The sequence below is a fragment of the Calidris pugnax genome, unplaced genomic scaffold (assembly GCF_001431845.1).
Source record: "Calidris pugnax isolate Ruff unplaced genomic scaffold, ASM143184v1 scaffold21, whole genome shotgun sequence".
NCBI classification, from domain to species: domain Eukaryota; kingdom Metazoa; phylum Chordata; class Aves; order Charadriiformes; family Scolopacidae; genus Calidris; species Calidris pugnax.
In genome coordinates, this window is record NW_015090770.1 from 2494762 (window position 1) to 2522720 (window position 27959).

Here is a 27959-nt window from a genome sequence, read left to right on the forward strand (position 1 = left end):
CCCCCCCCCCCCCCCCTTTACAGTTCTAGCAATATTGTGAAGGTTATATTTAAAAAGCTACTCTTTACAAACAGGTATATCTATGCATACTCACTGATGAATTATACATGCAATAAATATTTCACAAAACAAGATTGAAAGACGTATTCTTAATAACCTCACCATATCAATTAGTTCCCCTACAGCAGAAGAGGAGACGTGCTGTGGGCCCAGTCTAGCTCTACTTCAGCCCAGGATGAGAAAGGCTTCTGTCACCAGGATCAGTGGGAACTATGAGGTCAATAGCACTGAGCCTTTATCTTCAAGTAGGGAGTTTGGCCTTTGGGAAGTAGAAGTGTTGCAGAGATCACACAGAGGAGCAGAAAAATCTGCACAGTCCACTTGCCCTACATGAGGGGTGAGGAGAAGCTTGCTTGGGACTGGAAAGGGTCCTTAACCTCACTTCCTGCATTCACATTATATTTTTCATGTTATTTTTGGACAGCGTGCATTAATGTGTGACACCGTGGTCCCTGAATGACCTGTACGTCCCCTGGTAGAGAAAACATTCCTGCCCTTTCTCTAACCTATGCCTGAGTCGCAGGAGTTCTTCGAGGAAACATTTCCTGGCACAAATACAATGGCTGTTATCTGCAGTGGAGTGGCCGAGAAAATTTTCGGGTGGTGACATGCTGCCTGTGAAGTGAAGGCTCTTAGTGGTGTGTCTGCACCACAGGGCAAGCACGCTGCCCCGTGCAACACAGGCGATGCAAGAGAAGGCATCTCAGCATAATGTCAGCCTGATGAGGAGGAAATTAGTTCTGTCTGCTCTTAAATACACCTTTAGAAAGTCCCCAGGCGTAGGAGTTGCTTTCACGTGAAATCTGAGAGAGTCTGCAGAAATCACTTTTGCTGTAGAGGGGGAAAAAAGTTCTAATACTTTTACCCAGTCCTCTTGTGCAAATTTTGGGGTGAAAGATGAAACATATACATTTTCACACTGTCTCTGCTGCTCCGCTGCAGCAGCTATTTCATTTTCTTATATTATAAACTGAGGGACCTATCTGAGGGAAACACGGGACAAAATAACTAAAGGATCTAAACCAGCCTGGCTTCATTTGGGTCAACAGAAACGCAGAGAAATAAGCGTGTCCCAGATGGCCCTGGAGGTCTGTAATGCAGAACAGCAGCGACAACATTTCTCCCACAGTAACAGGTGCTGTTTCCTTCCCCCCGTCACATATATAGAGAGATGAATAATGTAATAGCCGTCAGGAGCATCTGTTCATTACTTATGCAAGTCAATCCTACAGTGTGCTTTAGGGTGTAAAGTGATCTCTGCAGAAAATCCATCCCTACGGGCACCACTATGATGGAATAAGATGTATTATGGCTGATTTATTCTTTAATCCAATGAAGCTTAATCTTATGAAGGAATAGGGAAAGAGCTATCTAACAGAAATAACCCATAGATAGCAAAAAGAAGATGGATTCATACAGTTTTAAACACATCAGTTAACTATGTGATATGACTTGCAGAGACATATTCTCATAGTGCAAGGACATGCATGAAATTGAAGCTTCATTAACAGGGAGAGTCAGGTACCCCTGGAGGGGAATTCAGATGGTGCAGGCAGGACAGTAAACACGGAGGTGTGGAGAACCAGTCAGTGAGAAACACCACGAGCAAGGACTTGGCAGAATTTGTTTTCTGACCATGGTCTAGTTTCATGGAGAAATGAAGTTACACAGCAGCTTAAGGAGCCCAGTAGCTGCTAGCCGACTAGTTTCATCCCTGATTCTCCCACTTGCTTTCTGGGTGACTTCAGGGGAAACAAAATTATCATTTCATGCCTCAATTTTCCTGTGTGCAATAAAAGTGTATCAGCATTTCATGTTCCCTTTAAAGTGGTCTGAAACAGAGATTAAAGGTCCTACCCTGATCAACAAGAGGAGTCGTTATTTTCTGATGTGTTCTTGAAATGAGTGTGGCAAAATATGGCTCTGACTTTATCGGCCTTTAGATTTAGTATTAAAAAAGCACCTCGATCGATACGTCTTGCCTGCAAATGCTACTCGCAAAACCAGGTAAGTCTGAACAATTGGAGGGAAAGCAGATTGGCAGAGTGAAGCAGTCCTTGCTCAACCAGCACATTTCAGTACATTATTCTTGGCTCTGGCTCCGGCTATTTTCAACAGCACTGAACATTCATTAGATTAAATCAAATGAACCACATTCTTTAAAAATAGCCAGAGCCTTGTCGTGCCAGTTGGAAAAAACAACAACTTTATTGGGTATTAAAACAGATCAAATAAATTAAAAATAAATAAATAAATAGAGTCATATTCCCTCCTGGCGCAAGAGAGCACAACTCCAAGGAGAGGTTTTTGGCTCCTCAGTTCGGCACAGTGGTAGGTAAAAAAAGAACATTCTCAACTAGCTAAAACAAACAAATTAAGAAGAAATATAGACAGTACAGCACAAACTCCACGCTGAACTGCAATGTAGGCATATGTTCAGCAAATGTTAGAATATATCATTCCTGATCCCTCTGCTGTAAACATCAGCATGGGATGGGTTTACAGCAACTTAGAAGAGTGGCCATGACCAAACAGCATCCTGGTTCACCAACTCTACTGTAAAGCCTTAAAGGCCACAGCCAGACCTGGCCTGCTCTGCTGGGACGGACCTCACCGTTACGTACTGCACATCCCACCTCTCCCAAACATCAGAAGTCCCCTACTGACACTAGCCTAACTTTTTTTCCTAACTTACAACCCTTTATTTTTTTCTTTCTCTGCATCCTATAAAGAAGGAAGAGCCCACAAAAAGAAAGCGAAGTTGCTTGGAAACTTATCCCCAAAAGCATCTTCGAAAGATCATCAAATAAACAGCATGAGGTGGACGGCTGTAAAGCAGACTGCAGAATAAGATACATACACTTGCTTTCAGTGATGTGATTCAGTCTGTTTTAAGGGAACTTAAAGAGTTGTCCCCAAGATATTAATGGAGGTATAGTCTGGAGTTTCACCCACTCCCGGGAGCAGAACAGACCTGCAGAATGCATGTGCCACTTCAACCTCCAGCATAACTTTGCCTTTCAGATATATGAGAACAGATTCCTACATTGTCCAGTTCCTCTGGTTTCCTGAGCACAGGACCAATTCCACTATATATATGGCTATTTTAAACAGAATAACCATCTTCTGATGGGGAGTTGTGTGAAAACAGTCCTGCCCTGCTGCCTTTCTCCAAGACCTCCACACAGGTTGACCTGCCCCTGGACTGGCTCTACTGCTTCAACAAGGTCTTGTGTGAGCAGAGAGCACTTGTCTGACCCACCAGCAGTACCACCAGATGAATTACGCTCAGACATGGCTGCAGCAAAGAGTCTCACCTCACAAACCAGTTTAACATATGAGGATCAGTAAGTGGAGCCACATACATTACGTTAGTATGGTATTAATTGGTTTCTGGAGAGCTATGATGGATGGTGGACACATCCTGAACAAGCTACTGGTCAGAATGAAAAAACACACCCAATTCTTCAGCAAAAAAGAGTGAAATAAAAATTTAAAGCAGGTTTTTTGTTGATTTCCTGAAGCACTTATCTCCATTAGAGCAGAGACTTTGGGAGTTACTGCAATACCCAATGATGGAAGACACAAAGCATTAGAGTGCTGCCTTTTGGACAGGTTTTGGCTCCTGTCTCACAGTGTTGGGCCGCTGTGGGGAAATCAGGAGCCTATCTCGGCCCATCATGGTCTGCTTTCCAAGACAAACAGGAGCCTCACCTGCTTGTACATGACAAAGGTGAGTTGTTGTTTTAGCAACTATAGACTAATAGGGCAACAAAAGTATTCCTGACCTGCCTGTCTCAACTTGCCTGAGGTTGTTCTATTTGGATGGTAGAAACCACAGCTAATTTTCTCTTTAAATGGCATTTCTTCTTCCTTAGAGTAAGTTGTTACCTGCTTGTTTTTTTTCAATGATGTATGTGTTGCAGAAAATTGCAAGTTCCTTCCTTAGAGTAAGTTGTTACCTATTTTTGGTTTTTTTTATGATGTATGTGTTGCAGAAAATTGCAAGTTCTGTTCATTGCCTATCCCCCCACTCAGTATCCAACATACTTATGGTTCAAGACAAGCTAAAAGGAAAATTTAAAAAATGGAACACACCGCTTGCTGGGTAGAGACAAAATATGCTCTGTTTGGCCAGTCTGGGGCAATTGGACTGGAATTGAAATAAAATTCAATGTAAATATTGTAAAAGCCTTTATTTATTTGGGCCAAATTATTGCATTAATTGTATTTTCCACTTCCCCTTTTTTTCTAGGGTAAAAAGAGAATGCACAGAAATTATTACCAGGCAATGTTTAGGATGGCAAAGCTTTCTGATTTACACCACCACATCTAAGACAAGCATAAAAGAATCTGTAAAGCTGTTATTGAAACTTATGGTGGGTATAAATAACAAGGGCACACGTAACAGGCAGCCTGCTGTGTGGAGAATTAAAAAAAACAGTTTTTAAGCTATTTTTATCGGCTGGTCAAATGACTGGCTAGAAAACAACCCCTCTAATTCTATCAGTGTGGAGCACCTCTGCCCACTGCTTTTGCTTTTAAGTGTCCAGAGATGAGCAATAATGGCCTTTCTAGGATACTAGCTCTCGGGCAGGCAGGATTTCTGCCGATGCTCTGTACAGAAATGCTGCTCCTGAAAACATGAGTGAGCAATTGCTATCCCAGCACCAAATACTCTAGAAATCCCCCTTCTGCTTGGTACCATCAGACATTGCCAATAGCTGGACTTGCACAGATCGGCATTTCCAGTCACCGCAAGAGAGAAAAACCTGTTGTCTTTCTGTGAAAGGGACAAGTACATGATGTCATGGAGTATTTTTTAATTCCTACGTTCAGCCGATCCCTTGGTACGTAACAGCTCCACATTACATGATAGTTCCATGAGCACTTTGAGCTGTCAAGAGCCAACAGCCCTGCCAAAACCCTTTGTTGCCTTTTCTGTCTCTCCCAGGTGCCTGCTCCTTCCTGCCGCTTCCCTTGTGCCAACAGAAATGTTTGTGCAGCCTCACAGTGCATCTGATCCACAAATGGACCCAGGTTAAAATTAAGCTAGGGTGGAAAAAAATGTTCATTTTAGCCTGGATCGGTTTCTTGATCTGCCTTGGTTCTCCTGTCACTATTGTTCGGATTTTACTGCAAAAGCCTCAAGGTATGTGAATGGTGCATCCCCTGTACTGCTGTACTGTCCCCTGCTCTCAGTGATCCCACTCACTTTGGTAGGTCCTGGCCGCTTGGGCAGGCACAGGACACATAGCAGATGCTCAGAGAGGTTCAGCCTCCCTGTGCCAGTCAAACCAGGTACTTCCATCTGGCTGACTCCCTTTTTGCTCAGCGGAGAGAAGCACCAGCCCCCAGTGCTGCTGAGATCAGGCCCATCTCTGTTGTGCCTGCATGTCCCGTGGCGAGTTTTATGATGGCAACGAGCAAGCTGATGGGGAGTGGAATGTGCACTTCTGCATCTTTACATGCAGAAAGACACATCTTCAAAAATAAGGAAAGGCTGCAGCAGATTGAACATTGCAGAATGTGCAGAGCTCCCAGGTGAAAGCTATATACAAAGCAGTCGTCCTGTGGAGCAGCACTGTGTATGCACAGCACAGCTACAGCAGATTTGCCTGAACAGATGTGCAATGGCCATGAAGACTTACTGGGGTGTAAAGCCTGAACTATCTTCCTCTGCCATCCATGCAAAAAACTCTTTTTTTACTAAGCTTTTTCATGGGTTAGAATGGCCTTCCTTTCCAGCAAGAGCATCTTGATTCCTTCACGCTGCATGAAACTTAATTTTACTTTTGCAGTCAGTAGAAGGAAAAATGTGCTGATTTCACCGAGCAAGAGTCCTGCAGAGTTAATAAATTCTTCAGTGATTTTCTGAAGAATGCCATTTATTTCTTAAGGCCAGAATCTGTTTTCTGACACCTAAATGCAATTCCCATAGATTTCCAAGGAAAATGGATATATATTCCTTGGCAAAATGCAGCTGTTAACTTAAAATTCTGAAGACACGTGAAATCTGCAGAGGAAATAAAGAGCTGGGTACTGTCTGGAAGGAGTAAAACTGAAATGTATGAAGACCTAAAAATACTTTTTTTAAAGCGTATTTTGAGTTGAAAGATTTCAATGTTCCTCCCTAGTCTAGAAAATGTAAAAATGCCCTTGAAATATGAACACTGGGTGCTACTATTTAACTTATATATGTCTTTGGCTTGCAAAAGCAAAGGGCAATAAAAAGTTGAAGTTTGGCATCAGGCAGTTTAATGTTATTGGTGAGAAACACGGAACCTGAGGTTCACTTCATGCAAACAGGAGTCCCCAACAGACATGAGCTGCAAATCATCTTGCTTAAGAGAAGAAGTCAGGGCTCCTTTATTACATGACATGTGGATAGTGTATTAGTATTGTTTATGTTGGAAGGCACACCTTTAGAGAGACTGGAGGCCATCCCAACTTTATTACAATATGCAAGAAATTATCTCTATTTTTATGCTGTGTAAAATTTAATTTGTGTTTGGCAAACTTCAGAAAGAAAAAAATTACTTATTTCACTTCATCACAGTTCTGCAAAATCAATAATTATTCAGTGCATTTATCAAGAATACATGATACATATGTAAAATAGTGCCTCTTAATAAATGCTCAGGACATCCAAAGGCAAGAATGGTTTAACCTCTTACAATACAAAAAAGGAACTGTTCTTGAGCTGTGAGAGACTTATTTAAATAGATTTAAGGAAAATAAAGTCAAATATGGACTCTTCCTTAAAGAAAATTAAAATACTATTCTGCAGTTAAAGGCAACATTTGTAAGAAGAGATAATATCTTTTGTGAGACCAGTTAATATGAATGGAAAAAATTACACTGACATTTATGTAATTAACCTCCTGCCCAAGTTTTTTAGACCATCATAGTGACAATAACATTAACTCTACTTCGTAGAATTTGGGATTAATCTAAACTAAGCAAACCTGACATTGGTTCAGGCTCTTTTGCAAAATGTGTAACCTGGGAATAACTGCTCTGACAAAATGCTTGCGCAAATGACAGGAAAATCAGGCTTCTTGTGTCAGGATCAATATATCAAATCTGTGCAGTGTGCTGAAGCAGATACACAGAAACATAATTTCAATTACTTGAAATGTATTATTTAATACACATGTGCTTTGCATCGCAGTTTGCCTATCTCCGGCTCAGACTGGTCAGGGAAATGGGATTTTTAGCAGAGCTAGTTAATTTCAAAACATACTCATAAAATATTTGTTTAAGATTAGCAAAGGAAGGACCAGCCCAGCAGTGTACAGGCCTTGCAGGGTGCAAATACTGCATTTAGGATTAGTCCCTTTAGCTGCCTGGAAGCTGAAAGAGTGAGGAGCTAACATTTTGGGGAAGCCAAAATCATCAATCATTAGTATTTGTGTTACTGCAATTCTTGCAAGTACCAGCTACGGGTTCAACCTTTGCAATGATGCTATTAAAAACTACATCCACAGTTTGATATTAAGTTAGTAGAGATGTCAGGCACGAACCCAAAACTGGCAGTTTACTTTCCCTTCCTGCTTAAACTTTAAACATTTCAGGGAAAAAGCAGTAAGGATCAGGCAGTAAGTTATAGAATACTGAGCAAGGCAGAAAACCATGAGGAACATAATAGTGAATGGTGGCTCATTGAGGTTGGTTACACAGCAAAAAACCTAGGCAAACAACCCAGATCCCACTCTTCCCCTAGCAGTCCCAGATGGATTACGGTCCGATGTCCATCTGTGAATCTGCTAAATTTAGTCTGGCCTCAGAGGAAACACAAGACACAAGCCATCCACATGCTCCTGTTGCTCTTTCAGGATGACCTTCCTGTTAGCTCCATGGGCCAAGCGCTACAGAACAACTCCCCCCTTCCCACCACACTACATGTATTTCAAGACACACGACTAAATACAGAGGAAATAGATTTTACTCAGGGAGCTATTTTTATACCCTTCCTCCAGGCTGCTTGTTTTTCACTAGTGGGGCAGAGGCGTGGAGATGTTATGGCTTCTGGCTTCAGGTCAGAGTGAGTATAAAACCTCAACTCTCTACTCCACCTGCTTGTCCTGGTGTTTGCAATCCACTGAGGAGAAACAGGAGGCATCTACAGGCTCCCTAAGCAGTTAATAAAAAGAAATAGGTATCATATCCAGACCATGTTCAGACATGAACCCTTTGAAAACTATGCAGAGAGCCCTGGATAACACCTGACCTGACATGGTCTCCTCAACCTCAGCACCCCAGCAGGAGCCCGAGACCCTTCACAGCAGAACAACCATTGCTTGTGCTCAATCAGCACTTTTGGTGGAGTCCCCTCAAAAGCCCCTCTCTCTGCTGTGACCCTGCTAACACAAGGGAAGGCTGTGAAAGGACATGTGCTGGGATCACTGGGAGAGCTGGGGACTGGGCAGGACAGGCCTTTCCTGACATGGCATCCTTTTTGATGTGAGATGCGCCTGGTCCTCCCCAGGCAATATGTGGTGCTGCGCATAGCGTCCTTTTGATGTGAGATGCCTCTGGTCCTCCCCAGGCAATATGTGGTGCTGCACAGCCTGGATTACTCCATGAAACGAACCCACTGAATGAAATAATAGTATTTACTTAGTAAAGCTGTCATCAGCCTTTGTGATGTCCCAACAGTTCGGACATCAATGCGTCAGCAATAAAAATTAAAGACTCCTTTTCCAGCATGTCTTTGAAGACAAGTTGGGAAAATAAGACCAGTGCAGACTTGTTTTTCAAGGTATGCACAGCTGAGGTCCTCCCAGAATGTCCTCTCTCAAATAGCTCACAGGGCAAGGAGGAGGCTGTGGCCACCCACCCAGCCCTCACCTAAGGAGCCTAGGTCTTGGCAGCAGGGACGAGCTGGGACCTTGACTTTGTCTATGAGTGAACTGCAGCCAAAGTGGGACATTCCTTGCTTTTCTGCAGAAATAGGATAGGGAAAGGGGTGCACTGGGGCTTCTTAACAGCTGTGCTGAGGAGCACAACCCCATCCCAAACCCCGAATATCTGGATTGGCTTAACCTGCCCCTGAAAAGCATGGGCTGGCCATAGCAAAGGGAGATGGGAAGGCAGGAGGGAGAGCCAGGAAAGTATGGGGAATTTATAACCCTTGTCTTCCACAGAGGCTGTGGGAGGAAAAGCCTAAAAGGCAGGAGGGAGAGCCGGGAAAGTATGGGGAATTTATAACCCTTCCACAGAGGCTGTGGGAGGAAAAGCCTAACGCAGAGGGGGACTCTGCGTTATTTTTTTTTTTCCTGTGGGAAGCATGAAAATGCCTTCTAACAATGACTTTACAAGCAAACTTCAGCAGGATGTGAGAGTCTTGGAGAAACATCAAGAGTCATGAGGATGCATGGCTATGTCTTGGGGACTCCATGCTCCTTCTCTGCCTCATCTTAAAATGCTTAGCCACATCTCCCCAAGTGCTGCTCTCAACATTGAAGGCAGACAGAAAGCAACTAAAGAGAGAAAACAGGTTCAGAGAGGTATAAGAGAAAGCCTCTTTTGAGCTGTGTTCCCTTCTGCCTTCCCCTCATTCCTTACAGCTCCAGGCCTTGACAGGGAGACCCAGTTCACCCAGCCAGCTGTACGCTGAGCTCCACCATCCAACCCTGGACCTGCCAAACCACCATCTCTCCACAAAAGAGAAGCGCTGCAATAAGTAATTGTACCCTCTTCAAAAAAGCTGCCTCTCCAAAAAAACCACAAGCATATCTAAAGGAAACAAATGACTCTCTATCTTGAGAGAGAAGATTTTTCATTTTGGAAATAGACATCTCATGAGCAACGCTGCACAGTGTGACAGGAGCCTGCGTAGCAACGACACATGATGGTCATTGCTTCCTTCCACAAAGACTAGCGTTTAACCCTTCTGAAATGTGAATGTTTCTGTCATTTTACAGATCCACACAGAGTATGGAAACATCCTGCACTACTTTTTTGCTGATGCTTTCCCATTTGACCACTATTAGAGTTTCTCTGCCAGTTTTCCTCTTTTTTTTTAGGTGGCCTTGACTAATCTGATGTTAAAACCAGAATGACTTATTATCTCAATAGGCATCAATTCTACCCCATACTCAGTCAATGCCTGGGATGACGGTGCCAGTATGTTACTGACGAAATACAGGTGATCAATATGATATCTGCTACCAGGAAACCCTATTCTCTGAAAGCCTCCCAGCCAAATTAAGCAAAGGTCCCAAAGGTGCTGTAAGCCACGCATTAGAAAACCGAGCATGAGTTGCAAAATAATAAAGCTGTCAGAGACTGTAATGCCAGAAGCAACCTTTAGCTCAGGTGCCCTGGCCTTTGTGCAATATCAGCTACTGGATTCTGCCCAGATTTACCCTGTGCTTTCCCTATTTGCTCTTCTCCCCAGGTTGTGCCTGGTACACATGCAGCAAGGGTGACCAGGATAGAAGAAGCAGCAGGAAAAGCAGGTAGACGGGTCCCACATTGGAGAATCAGGTCCAACAAATGGGGACGTATCCAAACATTACAGCCTCAATGATCTGATCCTAAGTGGATCATTTGTGATCACAGCACGGGTGGATTACAGCACTGTCTGTACCACTGCTGAGTTTCCCCCTAATTTCCCTGCCAGAACAGCTGCTGAAACCTTTGGTATTCTTGATGAGCTCAGTTTGCCACAGCTTTTTTAACTTCCTCCTTTTTTTTTTTTTTTTTTTTTTTTTCTTTTTCATTGAAAAAAAACAGCATGGACACTTTGCAGTGAAATTTGGGGTTAAACTGACAGGGGACTAGGTGGATAAAGTTTTACCCCCTGTCAGAAGGGGAAGCAGAGGCAAAGTAAACAAGAAAATTTGCAGGCCTTCTCTCTTTTAAACAAAGACTCCTGTGTTTAAAATAATAAAAATCCACTGTACAAAAGCAAAGAACTTCCCCCAAAATAGCCTTTCCTGTTTTATCAAAGCATTCATCAAAATTGTGCTTCTCCACAAAAATAAAGTTCCAGGTAGAGCACTGGAGGCCTTTTGCTTTGATTAGATAACGAAGCAGCTGAAGCAATAAGTATGATTGACTTTACTGGTACCTGATAAGTCCTGAACAAGCCTACGTGGCAGAATCTAGCTTTAAATATCTGGTGATGCCATACTGAAAGTAAGAAAAAATAATGAAATAGAAATACCATGTCAGAGAAATATGAGTATTCACAAGCCATCAGAACACAGCTCCAACAGCCTGCATACAATCTGCATCCACAACTTCTAGCTGCTGTGACTTACCATGGAGGGCAAGCGTTTAGCATGCTTGGTCAGGCTGTGCCAGGCTTATATAGTTACTCAGGTGGTGCTTGGACTGATGCTGCCTCTAGGGCTTGACTATGTAAGGATTTGTCAGTATAGTTTTGTCTTCTTAATGTACCGATGTACCCAACAGGTAAAATCCCCAGTAAAGCTACAGGGATATGAATACCCCTAAAGAGGTATGGCTCATCCTCGCAGGCTTGACTTAGCCTACCTCCTAGAAACAATGAAAATCAGTTCTCATCACCCATATTGCCAACTGTTGCTAAATATTTGTCCATTCTGTGTTATTTTGGAGAGAAAGGAGTCCATGAGAAGGTGTAAGCATGGACAACACCAAGGATGGACACTTTATGGGTATCTGAGTTCTTCCACAGGTTGAATATGAAGTAGGAGAAAGCACAGAGGTCTGGGATCAAAAGATACTAGTAGGTGGGGGAGGGAGGCACCACCAGCCCTCCAGCACCACTGCAAACACTGAAAGGAGCGATATGGTCGGAAGAAGCTGTGAAGGTCTGTGAAAGTGAAGACTGACAGCCATTGTTTGATGAGAGAGGGGAGAGAGACACAGTAGAGAGAAAAACAAGGGAAAGGATGAGCAGATTGAAATAGCAAAGGGGTTTGGAGCTCTTTTATCTTTCTATTCCCATTCCTTTCATGACTTCATGGAGCCACACTCGTACACTGAGGTAGAGCAGTAGTCCCAAGCTGGGCCCCAGCAGCCCTTGGTGCCAGCCCACAGAGAGCTGCTGTGTTACACCATGCTGCTTAGCCAACTGGTTTCCAGCTGCTTTATCATAATTGAAAAGGAGTGAAAACACAGCAAAAGCTTTCCTGATGTGATTTTTCTACATGAACCATGTCCTGAACTTGTAACAAGGATGCCATGAGGCACTAAATGCCGGCAGGAGGGGTCCACATGACCTCTATTGAAAGACAGTCTATACTATGAAATTTTGACTCTGAACACCCTTGTTGGAACACTATTAGGAACAGAGGTGAGGGTCTGTTTTTTTATTTAAATACTGCATGTTTATATTGACAATGGGCGCCTGAACATTGTTTGCTTAATAGAAACCCCATGACCTGTTTATGTGCCAGTTAAATCAACTGTGTTACCTAATGAAATGTTTCCTTTAGTTCAGAGCCTTACAAACATTTTAATTGACTGCTCCTAATTAAGACTTTCAAAAACAAAAACAATTTCTTAGCCTCTACAAGGACAACTGAAGGTTTAATGCAGTGCACTAAAACTTCTGAATTGTCCTCACACAGCTCCCCCGGGACACCAGGAATCATTACCATCGAATATGTTTCACAACAGAGATTGTTGAAAACACAACAGGGAAAGTGCGTGAGCCAATGCAGATCGCAATTTAATACTCAACAGGAACAGGGACACAATAAAAGCAGCCTAAACTCTTTTCCCCCACTAAAATTCAAGATGTTCTTAAAAACAGAGACGTGGGAAGAAACAATTATGCTTTTGCCTACACAGATCACTCTGCTGAGACCAGGAACTGGAGGAAAAAGACTTCCAACCCTGACAAGAGCCGGATTAGCCTCACCAGCTTTGCACACTAATCCATTAAATGATCTGCTCTTTCCCACAACTAGTGGTCACAAAAACGCTGCTCTCAGCATGACCTCTTTCTCATTGATACCATTCTTCTCACCAGCCTCATTAAATCCTTATTCTGCTTCTTTCTTTCACAGCCCAGCCTGGCATCGCACCTACCAGCCACAGGCTCTCTCTGGCTGCAGGACTGGGTAGGCAACTCTTTAAATGTAGAAGGTGTCACCTAAGCAGCACCAAAACTCCTGCCCAAAGCCTGGTGCTCTCCCAGCTGATGACCCAGAGCCCATCTGGGAAGTGCTTCCCCTGCTCACATATGCCTTGCAAGACCTATGTTCCCTCTTTAGTTGGAAGAGACCCACTGTTTCTCAGCTTGCTCCATTACAAGGACCCACCACTGCCACCAAAGCACTGCTGTTAAGTGGCCATCTGCCTGCACAGCAAGATGTTTGCATAGCATCTTAAAAAAATATATTCCTCTTCCCCTCCAGAGATATGTACCAGACACAAGTATCCTGCGGACAGGATCTGGTTTGGGGCCCTGGATAGGATTATTCTGCATATCATCAGTCTAAAACAAGTGCCATAAACCCCTATATTTATTTTTTTTTAATACTTCATTTTCCTTTGATGATGGAGGTTGCTTAAAATTACTGCGCAAACTAGCCTTTGTTACTTTTTGAATTACACTTTGGTGATAGAGGTTGCTTAAAATTACTGCACAAACTAGCCTTTGTTACTTTTTGAATTACACTGTGACTTTGATGTTACCAGAAAAATTCTGGGTGAGGGTTCATAACATGAGTTTTAAGATCTAGATTTCATTTAAATGTTTTATAGGCCAAATTCAAATTTGGAATCACTCAGTCAAAGCTAACAGGCTGACACCAGGAATATGCTTGTCACAGTGTGCTTAATGGATATTGGCTAGGTCATTACGTTGCTTTCTATCCATGTGGATTTCTCTCTTAATTTGAAATTTATAGCTTAATACCTTAGAGCTCAATTATAGGGTAAAAGAGACAGAAGTAAAAGTCACAGCTTTTCTGTAATTAGCCACGTGGGACAGTTCAAACAGAGCTTCATTCCTAGTGTCACAGGTCTTTCTTTTTCCTTCCTAGGAATGCTAGTCAGGAAAAAAAAATATCCCACAAATTCTCGAGTACAGTAACAGAGACTTCAGACAGGTTCCTTTTACCTGTGAATCACTTGCAAAAGGTGAATCCCAGAAACCTGTTCTCCTTTTTTACAGAGGTTAACTGCAAACACTGTCAAATCATTGGAAAGGAAGGCCAGGCAGGACTATACTTGGACTCTGAGCTGTAGTCAAGTCATGAAAAAATCAAAAGGGTATCCTCCAAAGGAGCCCAGCCAGCAGTAAGACGGAAGCCTCCTGGACCAGTCTTTAAAGTCTCTGTGCTTTTACTGATCAGCACAAGAGAATTCTGTAAAGATATTCCTTTACAATAGGTAGGAAGTATTATCTTTCAGGTTTGCTCTCTTCTATTCGCACCATGTTTTTCCTTTTGCAATATCTTATGTTAATTCATTACCTATTTTCAAAGCAAGAGTGTAAAAAAGTGAAGAAGAGCCAGAGCACATGTTCAGTTGTGGAGATTGGTTTTACACTTGCAGTGGCTTTCAGTAAGGCTGTTTAAAAAGGCTTATTTTTGGGTTTGATGAGGACTTGCATCGATCAACAAAATGTTCTGGTGACCCCACCAAATCTCTCAAGCCTTCATGTGTTCAGGTGTTGGCTGACGTATTACCTTCGTTACTCTTTCATTTGAAGGATGGTAGGTAGCTTCTCTGAGCCACATGATTTACATTTGCAGTCCAGAATAAGATACTATAGGGCCAAACACTATTAGCTATTTCTCACAAGCAGATGCAACTATGTTTTAATACTTGTTATTATAGGGCCAAACAAGCAGATGCAACTATGTTTTAATACTTGTCAAAACTCTGCATGTTTCTATCAGAGATGGCAAATTCTATTATTAGAAATGTCAAGTTTTGAGTATAGATACTTTCTGTTCTTGAAATTAGAGTGCTTGTAAAAGCAAGGAATTATGTGTCTTGGTAACGGCAAGCAAAATTCAGCTATTAACTGGCTCTTCTGCATCTGTGCATGTTTACATAATTGAAACAGATAGGGGATGTCATTTGATGTTCATATAAAATGTGCTGGCCTTTGTTCTGGTTTGTAGGGAAAGGCCAGAAATTTTGGAAGCCTGGACCAAGGAATTCTGAGTCCAACCCAGGCCTAAAGCTACTGGAAGCAGAGAAGGACAAGAATCTGAATAGGCAGAAACTATTTATCATGCATATCCTTCCAGCATCTCATGAGACCAGTAGGCTCTTCCAGTGGCTACTGCATTTTCCCCTTTAAACTCACCCCTCTTTATTCCCAGCATCTGTTCATTCAGTTTAAACAATTTCCTGTTTTCCTAATAGAGGGAGAACTGATTAGACGCAGAACCTATTTGCTGTACTCTGGCCAAAACTGTGGATTGGGCGGTTATTTTTATTATTTCTAGCAGCACTTCTGGAGATCCCATTAATACTGAGGCTCCCTGATACAGCTTTGCTCTGTGCAGGAGCAAAACTGGGGCCAAGGGGGAAAGAGATACAAGGAAATAAAGGCCATGAATGCATGGCTGGAGCCAGCCAGCCCCAGACTGACTCTGCACCTGCTTGGAGATGATGGGACAGGAGCCAACTCCAACCTGGAAGTGGTCACAGCGTGTTACTTAAGACGGCCTGCCCCAGAGGCAGGCAAAGCGTGCTAGTGCAGGCTTGGGGCTGTGCTGACACAGCCTGGTAGCTTCCAGGCATCAGTGGGCTCTGGTCCACCAGCAGCAGCCCGGCACTGTGCCCGTTTTACTGTCCCTGTGGTGCAATTGTGCCCTGAAGCTCACACAATCATGCCAGAAGCAAAGTCCCCACGTACCCCACCAGCCCTCAGCCCCTGCATTGCCCTGTCTCCATCCTCCTTGGGACTTCCTGCCTCCCTTTCCACAGCTTACTCTTGAAAATTTCAGTTTTGTTTCATTTGAGGAAAGGCTCTACAACCTAGCACACTTTAATGAAGTTTGAGCGGTGTCTCACAGCGCCCTTCAGCAGAGGACCCAAGCCTGACTTCTGGACCATGCACCCAGCAGACACTTCTGTGGCTTTCTGTGAGTCACACCAGTCAGCGGCTGCTCTTACGCAGACCAGGCTGACTTTCAGCTTTACTTTTCAGCTTATTCACAGATCCAACCTACACGTAAGAACCAGCTGAGGCCCAGGCCGGCCTCCTGTGGCGGCAGAAGCAGGGTAGGTCCCTGGGCGTGTGGCAGGGAGGAGAGGTGGCAGCGGGTGTAAGAAGCGTGTGACGGGTTTGGAGTTTGCACCGCAGACAGAGCTGACGGCGCTGACTTCACCTCCTCTTCTCGCAAAGCAGGGCAAGGGGGAGTGCCAAACCAAAGGAGACCTGCTGAGGGGATCAAATCTGAGAGGAAAAGCCCAGCTCTCCCGCCCCAGGTTCGGATCAGTGAGCTCTTTAAGGGAAACCCTGATTGCAGACCCCGGCCCTGCCATGGGGTGCTGTCCCGGGGGTGCAGGCAGGGAGTGAGGACAAACTACAGCCCAGTTTCAATGCTTTTTCTCAAAACAAACAAAACCACCAAGCTTCACTTGCTCAAACAATAACGGATCAAATTCTACTTCCATTAATGCAGAAAGAAAAAAAAAAAAGTAATTTTTTTTTTTAAAAAGCCAGTTCAGGTTGCGGGCTTGGAGTCAGGAGCGAGATGATGAGCCTTTCCTCCCTGGACCTCACTTGCGTTGTGCGTGGCCAAAAGTGGGGGCACAGCCAAAAGGGGGCCTTGCTGTGGCCACGCTGAACTGGTCTATCAGTCTGGAGAGTCTCCTATGCCTGGTTGCATGGATGCTATAGGTGGGACACACATTGCTCAGAACAGAACATCAAGTAAATAGGCCACAGACACCACGGAGACAAACGATATTTCACCATTCATTGCAGGTGAAGCCCAAGCTCTCAGGACAATACCAGGTATGTGTTTTTGTTGCATGCTAATTGTAAAGGATTCTTTCCCCAGTGCACAGTGCCATTACACACAATGTCTCCAGTTGACGAGTCAGTAGAGTATACCAGTGCTCACTGGTGGCTTGTTTGCAATAATAGACAGGCAGTGGGGATATACTAAAAGACCATGCACTAGCGTGTGCTGTGGCACTCATAAAATAACATATCCACAATTTAGGGAATCCTGGGTGTATATACAAGACTTTCCCTCCCTCCAGGCTTTTAGGCATTAAAACTAGTCCCTTTTTTGTGTCTTATTTTCACCCGGAATCTCGAGACAATAATGACTGCCACACAGCAAAAGACGCACAAGTACAAACATTGATTCATGGAAATGGAGCAGGGCTAGCGCTGCGCCGCTTCACAGAGATCTGGTAACAAAACTCACTAACGACTGAACAGCCTTTTACCCACACTGACTGCAAGGGCAGCCCAAGCAGCTTCGCACTTACATGATACAAAAGGGGAAATCCGAAACAGTGGTTAACCTGCCGGACTGGTGCCTACCTTTTCCTGAAGGGAAGAAGCAATCCATCTCCACGCTGCTGCGGGAATGGGAAATGCAGAGAGTGCTGCTGGGGACCAGCCCCTCCTGAGGTGGGCTCCTCTCTGTCGTCCGGACCAAACACCAGCCTGGCCTCTCACTTGGCCTCTCCAGCAGCTCCACCGTCTGCCCCACCTGAATGCTCAGCTCGCTGCTGTGGCCCGCAGTGAAGTCCTGGAGCACCACGGTTAGTTCACACCCTCCAGACAACTGCCCAGGTTCAACAGGAGAAAAAAAAAAAAAAAAAAAAAAAAAAAAAAAGGAACAGGATTAGAAGTCAGGGCAGGATGAAGGCAATCATCTTTGCATCATATTTACACTGGCAAAGACAAGATTTGTATTCCTTAGAAGCCAAGTTAATAATTTCTTTTGTCAAAGTTCAACACGTTGTGGCCCTGGTTTCTTTTACTTCTTATTGATTCTGCTGGGCTGAAGTGAGAAGTCAAAGCTACCCACCCCGTAACCTTTTGATGCTGGCGGGGCGGGGGGAAAGGGGGCAGATTTTCTAGCTGTCAATTTTCTAGCTGTCGGTGTCCCTCAGAAACCTTGCTTTTTTTCTTGCTTGATTTTCCGGGGTGACTTCTAGACTGGCAATAGCCCAGGCTGCCTTGGCACTGTGCCCTCAAGGCAGGACAAATTCCAGCTCACCCCTCTACAGCATGAGCTAGACACATTCCCACATGCCACCAGTGCAGTGAGGAAACAGTTACAATTTTTTTGCAAGACAAGAAATATCCCCTCATCTTCCCAAACTCGCTGGAGGGACCTCTTGGGAGACTAGGGAATCCTGACCAGGCAGATCAGAAGAGCTCCTCCCATGCTCTCTGATGGAAAACAGAGGTGTAAATATATAAACGTAGAGTGACTGATTATACGCTGACTTCCAGGATTTGTATCTAAGAATAAATGTATCTATCCTCTTACTTCCGTACTGAGCGCTGGTAACCTGCTGCTTTCCTTCACCCTCACACCCTGCAGCTCCCAATGAACAATACAGGTCTCTGTTTAATCATAGACTCCATATAACCAGAGACTGGATATATAAGTGCGTGTGTATACAGCAGAACAAAATACAGGAAGTGATTGCACAAGCAGCAGAGCTCATGGCATTCGTGTTTTTTTATAGATTTGGATCTCAGAGGTTGATACTTGGTGTCTAAAAAGGTGTGAGCAAAAATCTTAAGTTTTTCTGATGTGAGTAATCTTTCTTAACGCTCCTTTTCAGTGTGGATTTCTTGCTGTCTGCCTGTCATTAGGGGCCCTCTTTTGGGAGTTTCTCCTCTGCAGGCTGGGTGCTTCCCTGAAGCATGCAGGAATCTTTGAGGTCCTTATTCCAGTGTCAAATTTGATAGAAATTAGTTAGTCCACTGATTCAAAAGTTATTAAAGATGAGAATAGTAAACAAGCTGATTCAGAACAGTGTAATACCATAAACCTCCCTATTTCTTAGGACATGAAGCTAAACCCAAGCATATTATAAAAAAATAACTTCTAAATCCGACTGAATTGGGAGAAATCTTGTAAGATGCTGAGTATCTTGGAGAGAACTGGGATCTGCTTATCAGATGGAATGAGGGAGCCCTTGAGGAGAGCACACTCATCTCTACAGACTTCACTTTTCAGCTGGCACAGTCTCAAAATCCCTTATCTTAGCCCAACCAGCCCTGAATGCACAATCCCATGGGAACACCGTCTCCCCACTCTGTGGCATAGTGGTTTGTGTGTCTCACAACACAGATGCGAAAGAAATCCCATTCACAGAGGTGATATTTACAATTACAGAAAGGGGTCAGTGGACAAGGACTGGTTCTCACCTGTCCTGTGTCTCTGCCGTAGACGAAATGCTAGATTTGGGGAAGAAGAAGGAAATATTTCTCTGAAAGATTATTTGTAAATAAATAGGAAAAACAAACAGAACAAACCACGGCAGCTGAGGCCATTCAGACAGAGTGCTTGCATTAATCCTGGCAGAAAGAGCTCAGTGGTTGACGAAAGCGCACAAGAGATCAGGTTAGCACCTGGCTCTGCAGTTTACCAGCAGACCCACCGTTCATCATGCTGACAAAATCTCCCCATAACTGGAGTACAAACATCCACAGGTATGGCAAGAATGATATTGCTATACTATTTGTTGAGGTTTCTTTGCTATGGACTAATTTAGGAGCAGAAAATCTTTCTAGTCAAATATGGTATCTGATCTGGTGTGGCATGAGATACTTAAGACACAAGAAAAAAACCTGATTACTCCTCGGTAAATGCACTGATAAATCTTATCAATTTCCCCTAATTCTTTCCCTCCTCCTCGGCAAGTAAATTTTCTTTCCTCCACATTATTCTATCTATGATACTTTCTTTGAAAATAATCAAAACTCTCCTTCTTTTAGGGGAAAACTTGTGAACAGACATAATCAAAACTCTTCTTCTTTTAGGGGAAAACTTGTGAACAGACACTCTGCTGTACCTACTTCTGCGCCAGAGATAAATTTAAAGCATCTACATGCCCTGCACTCGAGTACCACTAGGTGTCCGTGTTTGCCATCACACAGCAAGCTAATTTGCTATAAAGAATTAACTCTCGCTTGTCTTCAAAGTGCTTATCTATCTATGGTGTGGTGTCTGGGCACGAAGGAACTGGTCCAGACAGGATCCGAAGACCCACTGCTTCCAATTATATGAGCAGGGAATGTTCCAGAATATTTTAAAAAAAAAATCTTCAGGTGGTTCAGGCTGATTTTTGGAAAATAAATCATTTTTTTGTTTAAGCAGGAAAGGTGAAACAGCCCTGAAATATTCCAGGGAAAAAGGCGTGGCAAAGAAAGAACTTGGGAAAGTTTGAGACTAACAAGGCACTTCCCAGGAAGCACCAGCCTGGGAAGTGCTACCCTCAGCAGGTCCCTGCTCCATGCCTGTTACACTGCCCTCTGCACTGTGAGCTGAGGGGCAGCTAACCTAAAATCAGTCTATCTCAGGCCTTTGTCAATCCCTCCTCAAATAACTAAGTATCTGTGATACAAACAGATGCTTAAATTAGGGAAACACCTGTAAACATTATCCCATGGGAGGCAGGTGTGCTCCATGACCCTCAGGTACCATCCAGCCCCAAGCTTCTGTTTTCTCTGATTCATTAAAATTAGCAATTTAATATAACGAGAAGTGGAAGTATTCATCCCCTCTAGGAGCTGCTCAGCACCTGGTGTGATCAAGCTCTTCCTCAGCAGGGGAGATATTCACCCCCCTGGCTCTAGAAGCCTACCTTTGATGTGTGAGGGAGGCACCTCCCTTGGCTCCCTGGAACTTGTATGAATTTTCATCACCTGCACCTCCAACATCCTCTGGATGGAAACATGGGCCAGGGCTTCCCCATGCTCCAAGTCACCAGCTGGAACCAGTGCTAAAATAATGCATTTTCAGGGGAGGGGCTCACACATCATTTTTAGGTGCTGGTGGCAAAGACTAGAAAAGGAGCTCCTTCCTTTTGCCAAGGACTTCCAGGTTCTTACCATGCCTGTTCTGTGTCTTAAATACCAGCACACCACAAAGAACATTTACTCACCAAATTAACCCACAGCAAAGTCATATCTCTAGAAAGCTTGTATTATACAAATCCATATACAAATTGTAAGCCACTGAGGAATAATGCAAATACATCTGATTTCCAACGACAGAAATCCTTTCACCTATGAAGTGATCCCTCAAGCTATTAGTTACTTAATTTGTTTTTAGATAGTAATTTTCCAATCTCAGAGAAGTACATCATGCTCCTCTCTACCTCGGAGCACACAAATTGGAATACGGATGGGCTGCTGGTTTCTCACACATACTGCATTTGCAATGGAAAGAGAAAGAAAATAGAGACTACCCTGAAGGTTGAACTTCACAGGTAAATGGCTTCATATTTTAAGATGCAATGTTCACTTTTATTATTCCTGTGATAAAAACCACCATTAAAGCCACTGACTGAATATATTTTAAAACCCAGACAGCAGTCTAATCTGTGTATGGTACAACAAGATTGGTGAGAAACATTAAAATAAAAATAACAATGCAACATGTCTTTGCAGAGCACGAGGCGTAACTGAAAGGTCTGATACACGGACAAATCTAATGAATTACACAGAAAGTGGTAGCCTTAAAAATCAGGAAGAAAAAGAAATGGCAGAAGCAAGTAGCAAAATGCAATGAGGAAGCAAGAGGGCCCCGAGCAGTCCAGAGCAAACGTGCGGTATGTCCTGAAAGCAGCCAGCAGGAGCCCCAGCCTGTCTCCACACTGCCTGCCACCAGCAAACCATCTCCCATCCCCTGCAGTCATTGTGCCTGGGCTAGAAAGCATCATTGTGCATTCAGTGTGTGTTTTCATCACGGTGTTCTAAAACAGATCAAACCTAGAGCTAAAATAGAGCCTTGCCGCGTGTCATCACTGCAGGCAGGGACCCAGCCACACAGCAATCGAAAAGTCCCCTCTCACCAAGATGATCTCAGGCATGGACACATTCTGCTGCAGGAGCATCCAGGCTGCTCCAAGGGCAGAAGCCAGCTCGGCTTCAGGGACCAGCAGGTACCAGTTAGTGCAGGATTACCATGAGATGCTCTTTCCTGAATCACAGTGTGTGTGCATGGCCACTGCTGCATCTGTTTAGTTTCCAGCCACAAAGCAGCAGCCAGAAGAAGCAAGGCTGAACACCAGAGGCATATTTATCATTATACTGCAGATGGAAAATACCTATCAGGTCACAAGCTGTCCTTCCTTCTCTGTAAAATAAATCTTAACTAGTACTAAAACCACTCCAGTTGAAGGAAAAGTGGGAATGAGTAACTCTAACAGGGTGAGCAGGGATTTGGAAGATTGGTGTCTGGAGAAGGATTCCTCAGGCTTTTCTTAAATGGGTAACTGAATGGTTTATCCTGCAGATCACAGTGGATCTCATGCTGGTTCTAAAAGATGAACCCAAGTTCCAAAAGACAGAAAACTGGTAACAGTGATACTGTGATGGTTGTATCAGCATAAGTGAATAAATACCAGCTGCCCCAGCAAATGTAGCAGCGTTTCATTGTTTGTTTCAACAACAGTGCAAAATATTGATGTGCTTGGTCTTCCCTCCTGTGGCACAGTGCTATAATTAAAGGTTTTAGCCCTTTTGTAATCAAGGTCTTAAGCTTGTTAGAGGCTTCTGAACCACATTGTGGTCTGTGAAATGTGAAGGCACATAACAGAGACAACCTGGCAACTTGTTCTGTCAGGGAACTACATTTGACACTTGTGAGGGACCTTGTGAGCTGAACCACAGCCAGGGTTTTGATCCTGTTGTCTCCCCTGAGGCAGCCCTGGGACAGACCCTGTATGTACCTGAGCAGTTCCTTTGGCTCAGTGCTGTACTTGAATCCCTGGGCTGGGAGCTGAGGAATGACTACAGCTGAGGCTTTCTTGCTGCCAGTCATCACCACTCACAGCCAAGTGAAGTACACAAACCAGTTATTCTGGGGCTCCCCACTTCCAAATATGCCTACAGTTTAGTCAGACCCTTCTCACAACTGAGCAGTAACAGAGAACAGAAGAATAAATGTCAGTGCTTTATATTTCTCTCTTACTTTTGCATCAACTCATTTGAGTACCACACTGCCTGAAAACCCAGTAAGCTCAAGCTGCCATACATTTGCCAAAGCTTATAGACTGTCATTTGTCTGGCCTAAGGGTTCACGACTGCTAAAGATGCTCTGTCAGTACAAGAGTATCCTCTCATGCAATATTAAGCTATTTTAAAATAGATTATAATGTAAAGAACCGTGCCCAACTCAACTCACTATGCTAAATTATCCAGCATACTCTATTATTAAAATTGCTGTATCATTTGATCATATTTGTCTCCTTTTCCTCTTTTCCTAAAATGTTTCAATTTCTCCTTCAGTATATTTTTCATTCATAAAATCATATTCAGAAGCAGAATCAGCCCTGAACAGCATCTGCAGACATAGGTAAAATCCAGTATATTTCAGGTAGGTAAGAAGTTGTTCACTCTGCAGTACAAATCTCAAGCCAACATCTGATTTTCTGTCAAAGAATCAGCAACGGAGATCGAATCTATCAGGGTCAGAAGAGCTGCTCAGAGTATGTAAGTATTTTGAAATACGCCAACATTGTTGTAGAAATCCACACTAGCTGGTTATTTACATATATTGAAGATGATGCAGAGTTCTGCTAGTTTAAACAAAGCATTCTGTGTGGTTCGGCACTGTGTCCTCATGTAAATTATTAGTTTTCTGTTGCTCTTAGGCTTTCTGCCCATCTGGTTTTGGACGAAAGCCAGTTTTGCATAGAAGCATTTAGTCACCATAAACAGCCTATTTCAAGAGGGTGAGAGAGGCGGAGGGAGCAAGAATGGCATTTGCATTCTTATCAAGAGATTAAAAAAAGTGAGTAAGACTACTTAGACATTGATTCTGTCTACACTGAAACAGATCCAAGAGCTGTTACTCTAGCTGGGGGACAGGCACAAGAAATCTTATCCCCCTGTGGAGTTCTTAGTGAAAATTTCTGTAATTCTGTAGACATTTTCTTTTTATTGGGAGGTTAGAGAGAGATCAAATCCAGAAGAAGCCTTTGAGGAATTTCAATACTAGAGAATTGCTTTAGCTTTCTTACTTTGTAACAGGCTCTGTTTGGAGTGCGAACACTGAGTCACCCACGTTCCTCCCCCTAAAGCCTCTACAGCTCCAAAGGATGCTGAGCTGAGAGCTCTGGCAATTTTGGTGAATGCTTTGTTGCATCGATACAGAGGATTTCTGTGGGGAGAGGCTGTATTTCAGGAGCTATGGGCTGAAACATTCCAAAGAATGTTTATCAATATGGTGATAGGCGCTTTATATATATAAATATAAACATATTATTTATATAATTATTATTTATATATATATAAAAAAAAATATATATATGACCTATTATGGTCAGCGGAACTACTCCAGACAGAGTTCAGAATTGGGATCTTGGTCCTCAGGCCCCTGTACCCATTTTCCATTAAGATGGAGTTTGTGCTTCCCAGCCATGCTGTTTTGTCTGTCCAGACAAAGAGGACCACTGCCTGAGCTTGACCAGGAGGTCTCTTCATATTTAAGCAATTAGTTAAACACATGGCTGAGATCGTGGTGACAGCCCTGTAGCCCAAACGTACCAGCTTTGCTCCTCTCAGAGAGGAGATAACAACAGAGACATCCGGATGTGCAGCATTCTATAAATCAAGACACAGTAAGTTATTCCACAGCAGGAAGAAGAGACAGAGATGGCACGCGGGACATATAAATATGCTAACAGAAAGGAAATCTGGTGTTATGGTCTCAAATAGCACATACCTTTCCCACCCAGCATCGCTTGCTGGAGTCCCTACTAGACAACTGTATCCTGATTGTGCTGGATTTTGGACTCCGGCATATGCTGACATCTGTAGAACAGCTTGAAAGGAACTGTCTGAATTATTTCTGGAGCCTTTTTTTTCCAGAAAGTAAGTCTAAAGTTGACCCAAATTAAACAGCACATCCAACTATAAAAAATGCTTTTGAAGATAAGGATGATCAGACTCACTTTGTTTCACCCAACAAATTGAACCAGAGCATCAGTCTGTGTCTGATCCTATAAGATTGAAGGTTTTCTCTTGGCATTTGGCTCAGAGAGCTGGTACTCAAATTCCATTCCTTTTCCTTCCCTGGAGAAGCACAAAATGGAGCCGATACAATCCCTGTTTCCTCGGTGACACAGAGCCAGCAAAACTGGCTCCAAACCCCTTTGATACCAGTGTTGCAGAAGGTGAGAAAGGCAGGTGGCTGAAATCCTCCAAGGTAATCCCCCACCTGCCATATTTCGCAACCACATCATGTTTTAAACTCACCCAAGGTTAATAAAAGCACAAGGATAAACTGAAATCAGGGAGCACCAACTAGCTGCTTTCTTTTGTATGTCCAGCACAGTCTGCGTAAAGCAGACATTCTTGACCTGGGAGGTCAAGGGTTTCAGTCAACACATGATTTATCAGACATCAGTTCCCAGGATGCTGCTAGCAAGTACACAAAATCCGATCACGTATTCTGGCCAGGAACTTTGTGAAACATCCCCAGGTACAAACAGCACAGGCAAAGTGTACACAGTAAAAAGTCTAAACAGCTGATGAGTTTAAAATAGAAACCCAGTTGTCTGCATCACATACCTGGTACTATTGGACAAGGAGAATTCAAGTCCAACAGAAGTTTTAGGAAGACAAGGGACAAGCACACTTTGCAAGGGCAAAGGGTAGGCATCCTGCACATATCTCTTTATCTAACTGGGGTTTTCTGCCCTGGCCAGAGTTTTGAGAAGGGAGGAATCAAATAATGTCCCAGCAGCCCTGTTCCCACCTCAGACAGTGTTCCCAGCTGAGTAGGACGCCCACTATTTGCTTGTCAGCAGACATCCTACACCTTCCCTGATGTCAATATCAAGGAATTATTAGGATCTACAGGTACCCTGCCTTGTCACATCTGCTTTTAAATTATGCTGAAATAAAAGTAAAAAACCTGAAGAACTAGGAACAATGGCTCATAACAACCTGAGGAGAGACCTCAAACTGATGTTCTCTTGAGAAGGAAGCAAATGATATTCATAAGAAAAGCACAATAAGGTCATCCTAGGGATGCTTTAGAACAAAGCAAATCTCAGCTTGTGCACTGGATGAAATTTGCTCAATACACATATCCCCAGATTGTATTTCCTTTATAATCTAGTCATTTCAGACAGGTATGCAGCAGACAGCTGCTCTGGGTTCTCCTAAAACACAGCCACCTTTGCAATGAAGGCTGGGTTGCTGAAGGCAGCACGGATGCCCAGCACACAGAAATGCAGCAGCCTGCACTGATGCTTGGTAGCATCATAGGAAACCACAACACTCCTCCTTCAGAGATATGAGCTCCTCAAAATTGGTAAGGATCTGAAGAAAGAAACCAAAAACACAACGAAGGACTAAAAGTATCCCCTGATGATTTTTTTTTTGCCCAAATTGTTGAATTCACAGAACAGATGTTTCATATAAAACTGGCTTTATTTTTAATTGGAGGAGATTATTCAAACTGTGTCTAAGCCATATGGTCCTGTAAGTCTGACTCCCCTCTGCCACTGCTGGAGAGGCTAGCTTGGCAACCCTCTCCTTTTCCAAGTTGTTTCCTTTTTACTGATTTCATAGCTACTATTTTTCTTTTTTATTGTTGGTCCCTAGGTCCCATTACTATAAATCAGGGCCTTAGGCCCAACATTAACTCAAAGGTAGATTTGGATAAGTTGCTTTTAATGATTTTCGGTAGTAGGTTGGTCTAACAGAAGATAAAGGGAAATGCAGATTTGAGATGATAGAAAACACATTGGGAGGAATGATGACAGTGAATGGTGCTCATCTCCAAGCTGCTGGATGAAGACCTGGTCCCAGCTGGCATGCTTTCCTGCCTCTTTTCACCTTGCAGGTGTCAGAGAATCACACAGAATGATATGGGGTTGGAAGGGACCTCTGGAGATCATCTAGTCCAACCCCTCTGCCAAAGCAGGTCCACCTAGATTGGGACGCACAGGAATGTGTCCAGGCGGGTTTTGAATGTCTCCAGAAACGAAGATGCCACCACCTCTCTGGGCAGCCTGTTCTCTACCCTCAAAGTGAAGAAGTTCCTCATGTTTAGATGGAACTCCTTATGTTCAAGTTCATGCCTGCTTCCTCTTGTCCTGTCACTGGGCACCACCACAGAGTGGGGATTTTCATAGAGATTTATTACACACTGGAAAAACCAGGTCATGTTACTGATACCAGCACCATATTGGGCACATGGCTGGGCTCAGCATAGCCTGGCCTACTTCTAGCGCACCCAGTACAGCCCAGAAATTCTCATCAGCTGAGAGCAATAATCTTTACGGTAAATTTTAACCACACTTTAGGAGACTGAGGCTGCAATACAAGCTCTGCTCCTTGTTTGGGTGAGGTGGTTGCAGTTTGTCTGGTAGTAGTTGGAGGCCGCCAGGCAATCCCATAGCTCCTTCTCCCTCTCTCCCAAGCTGTTTTTTCTAATGCCCGTAGTTTGCTTGCTGTTATACATTAAAGTCTCATCTTAATGATATGCTCCAGCTTAGTGGTCCACTACGTGAAGTAATGACCATGTGAAAATACACCATGCTACCACAAATAGGCTGCATGGATGAGCTCCATGTGAGACAGAAGAGTTTGCACATGGGTTGCATGCCCATGCCCTTGGCCAGTGTTCAGCACTGTTGAAAAAGGATCTTGAGGGACATGATTACTTGTGTTAGAGTCCTCCCTATTGCTTGCCCTCATCCACTGCAGCCACTGAGCCTTTTCAGCATTGCTGCATCATTTTCAGCCATCACAATGGGCTGCA

The 27959-nt window shown here is 43.6% G+C and overlaps 1 protein-coding gene across 14 annotated transcripts in view; it reads right to left on the minus strand.

Moving 5' to 3' along the window:
* The window catches only part of KALRN (kalirin, RhoGEF kinase), a 546132-nt gene that overhangs the window by 95693 nt on the left and 422480 nt on the right, over positions 1 to 27959 (minus strand). For 11 of the 14 annotated variants that reach the window (XM_014939255.1, XM_014939245.1, XM_014939235.1 and 8 more), the window contains exons 34-35: positions 19382 to 19411; positions 17531 to 17777 (exon numbers count right to left, since the gene is read on the minus strand). In XM_014939255.1, coding sequence (XP_014794741.1) covers positions 17531 to 17777; positions 19382 to 19411 — 277 coding nt within the window. The remainder of the gene's footprint in view (positions 1 to 17530; positions 17778 to 19381; positions 19412 to 27959) is intronic. The other 3 variants (XM_014939313.1, XM_014939225.1, XM_014939214.1) reach the window with 1 other exon arrangement.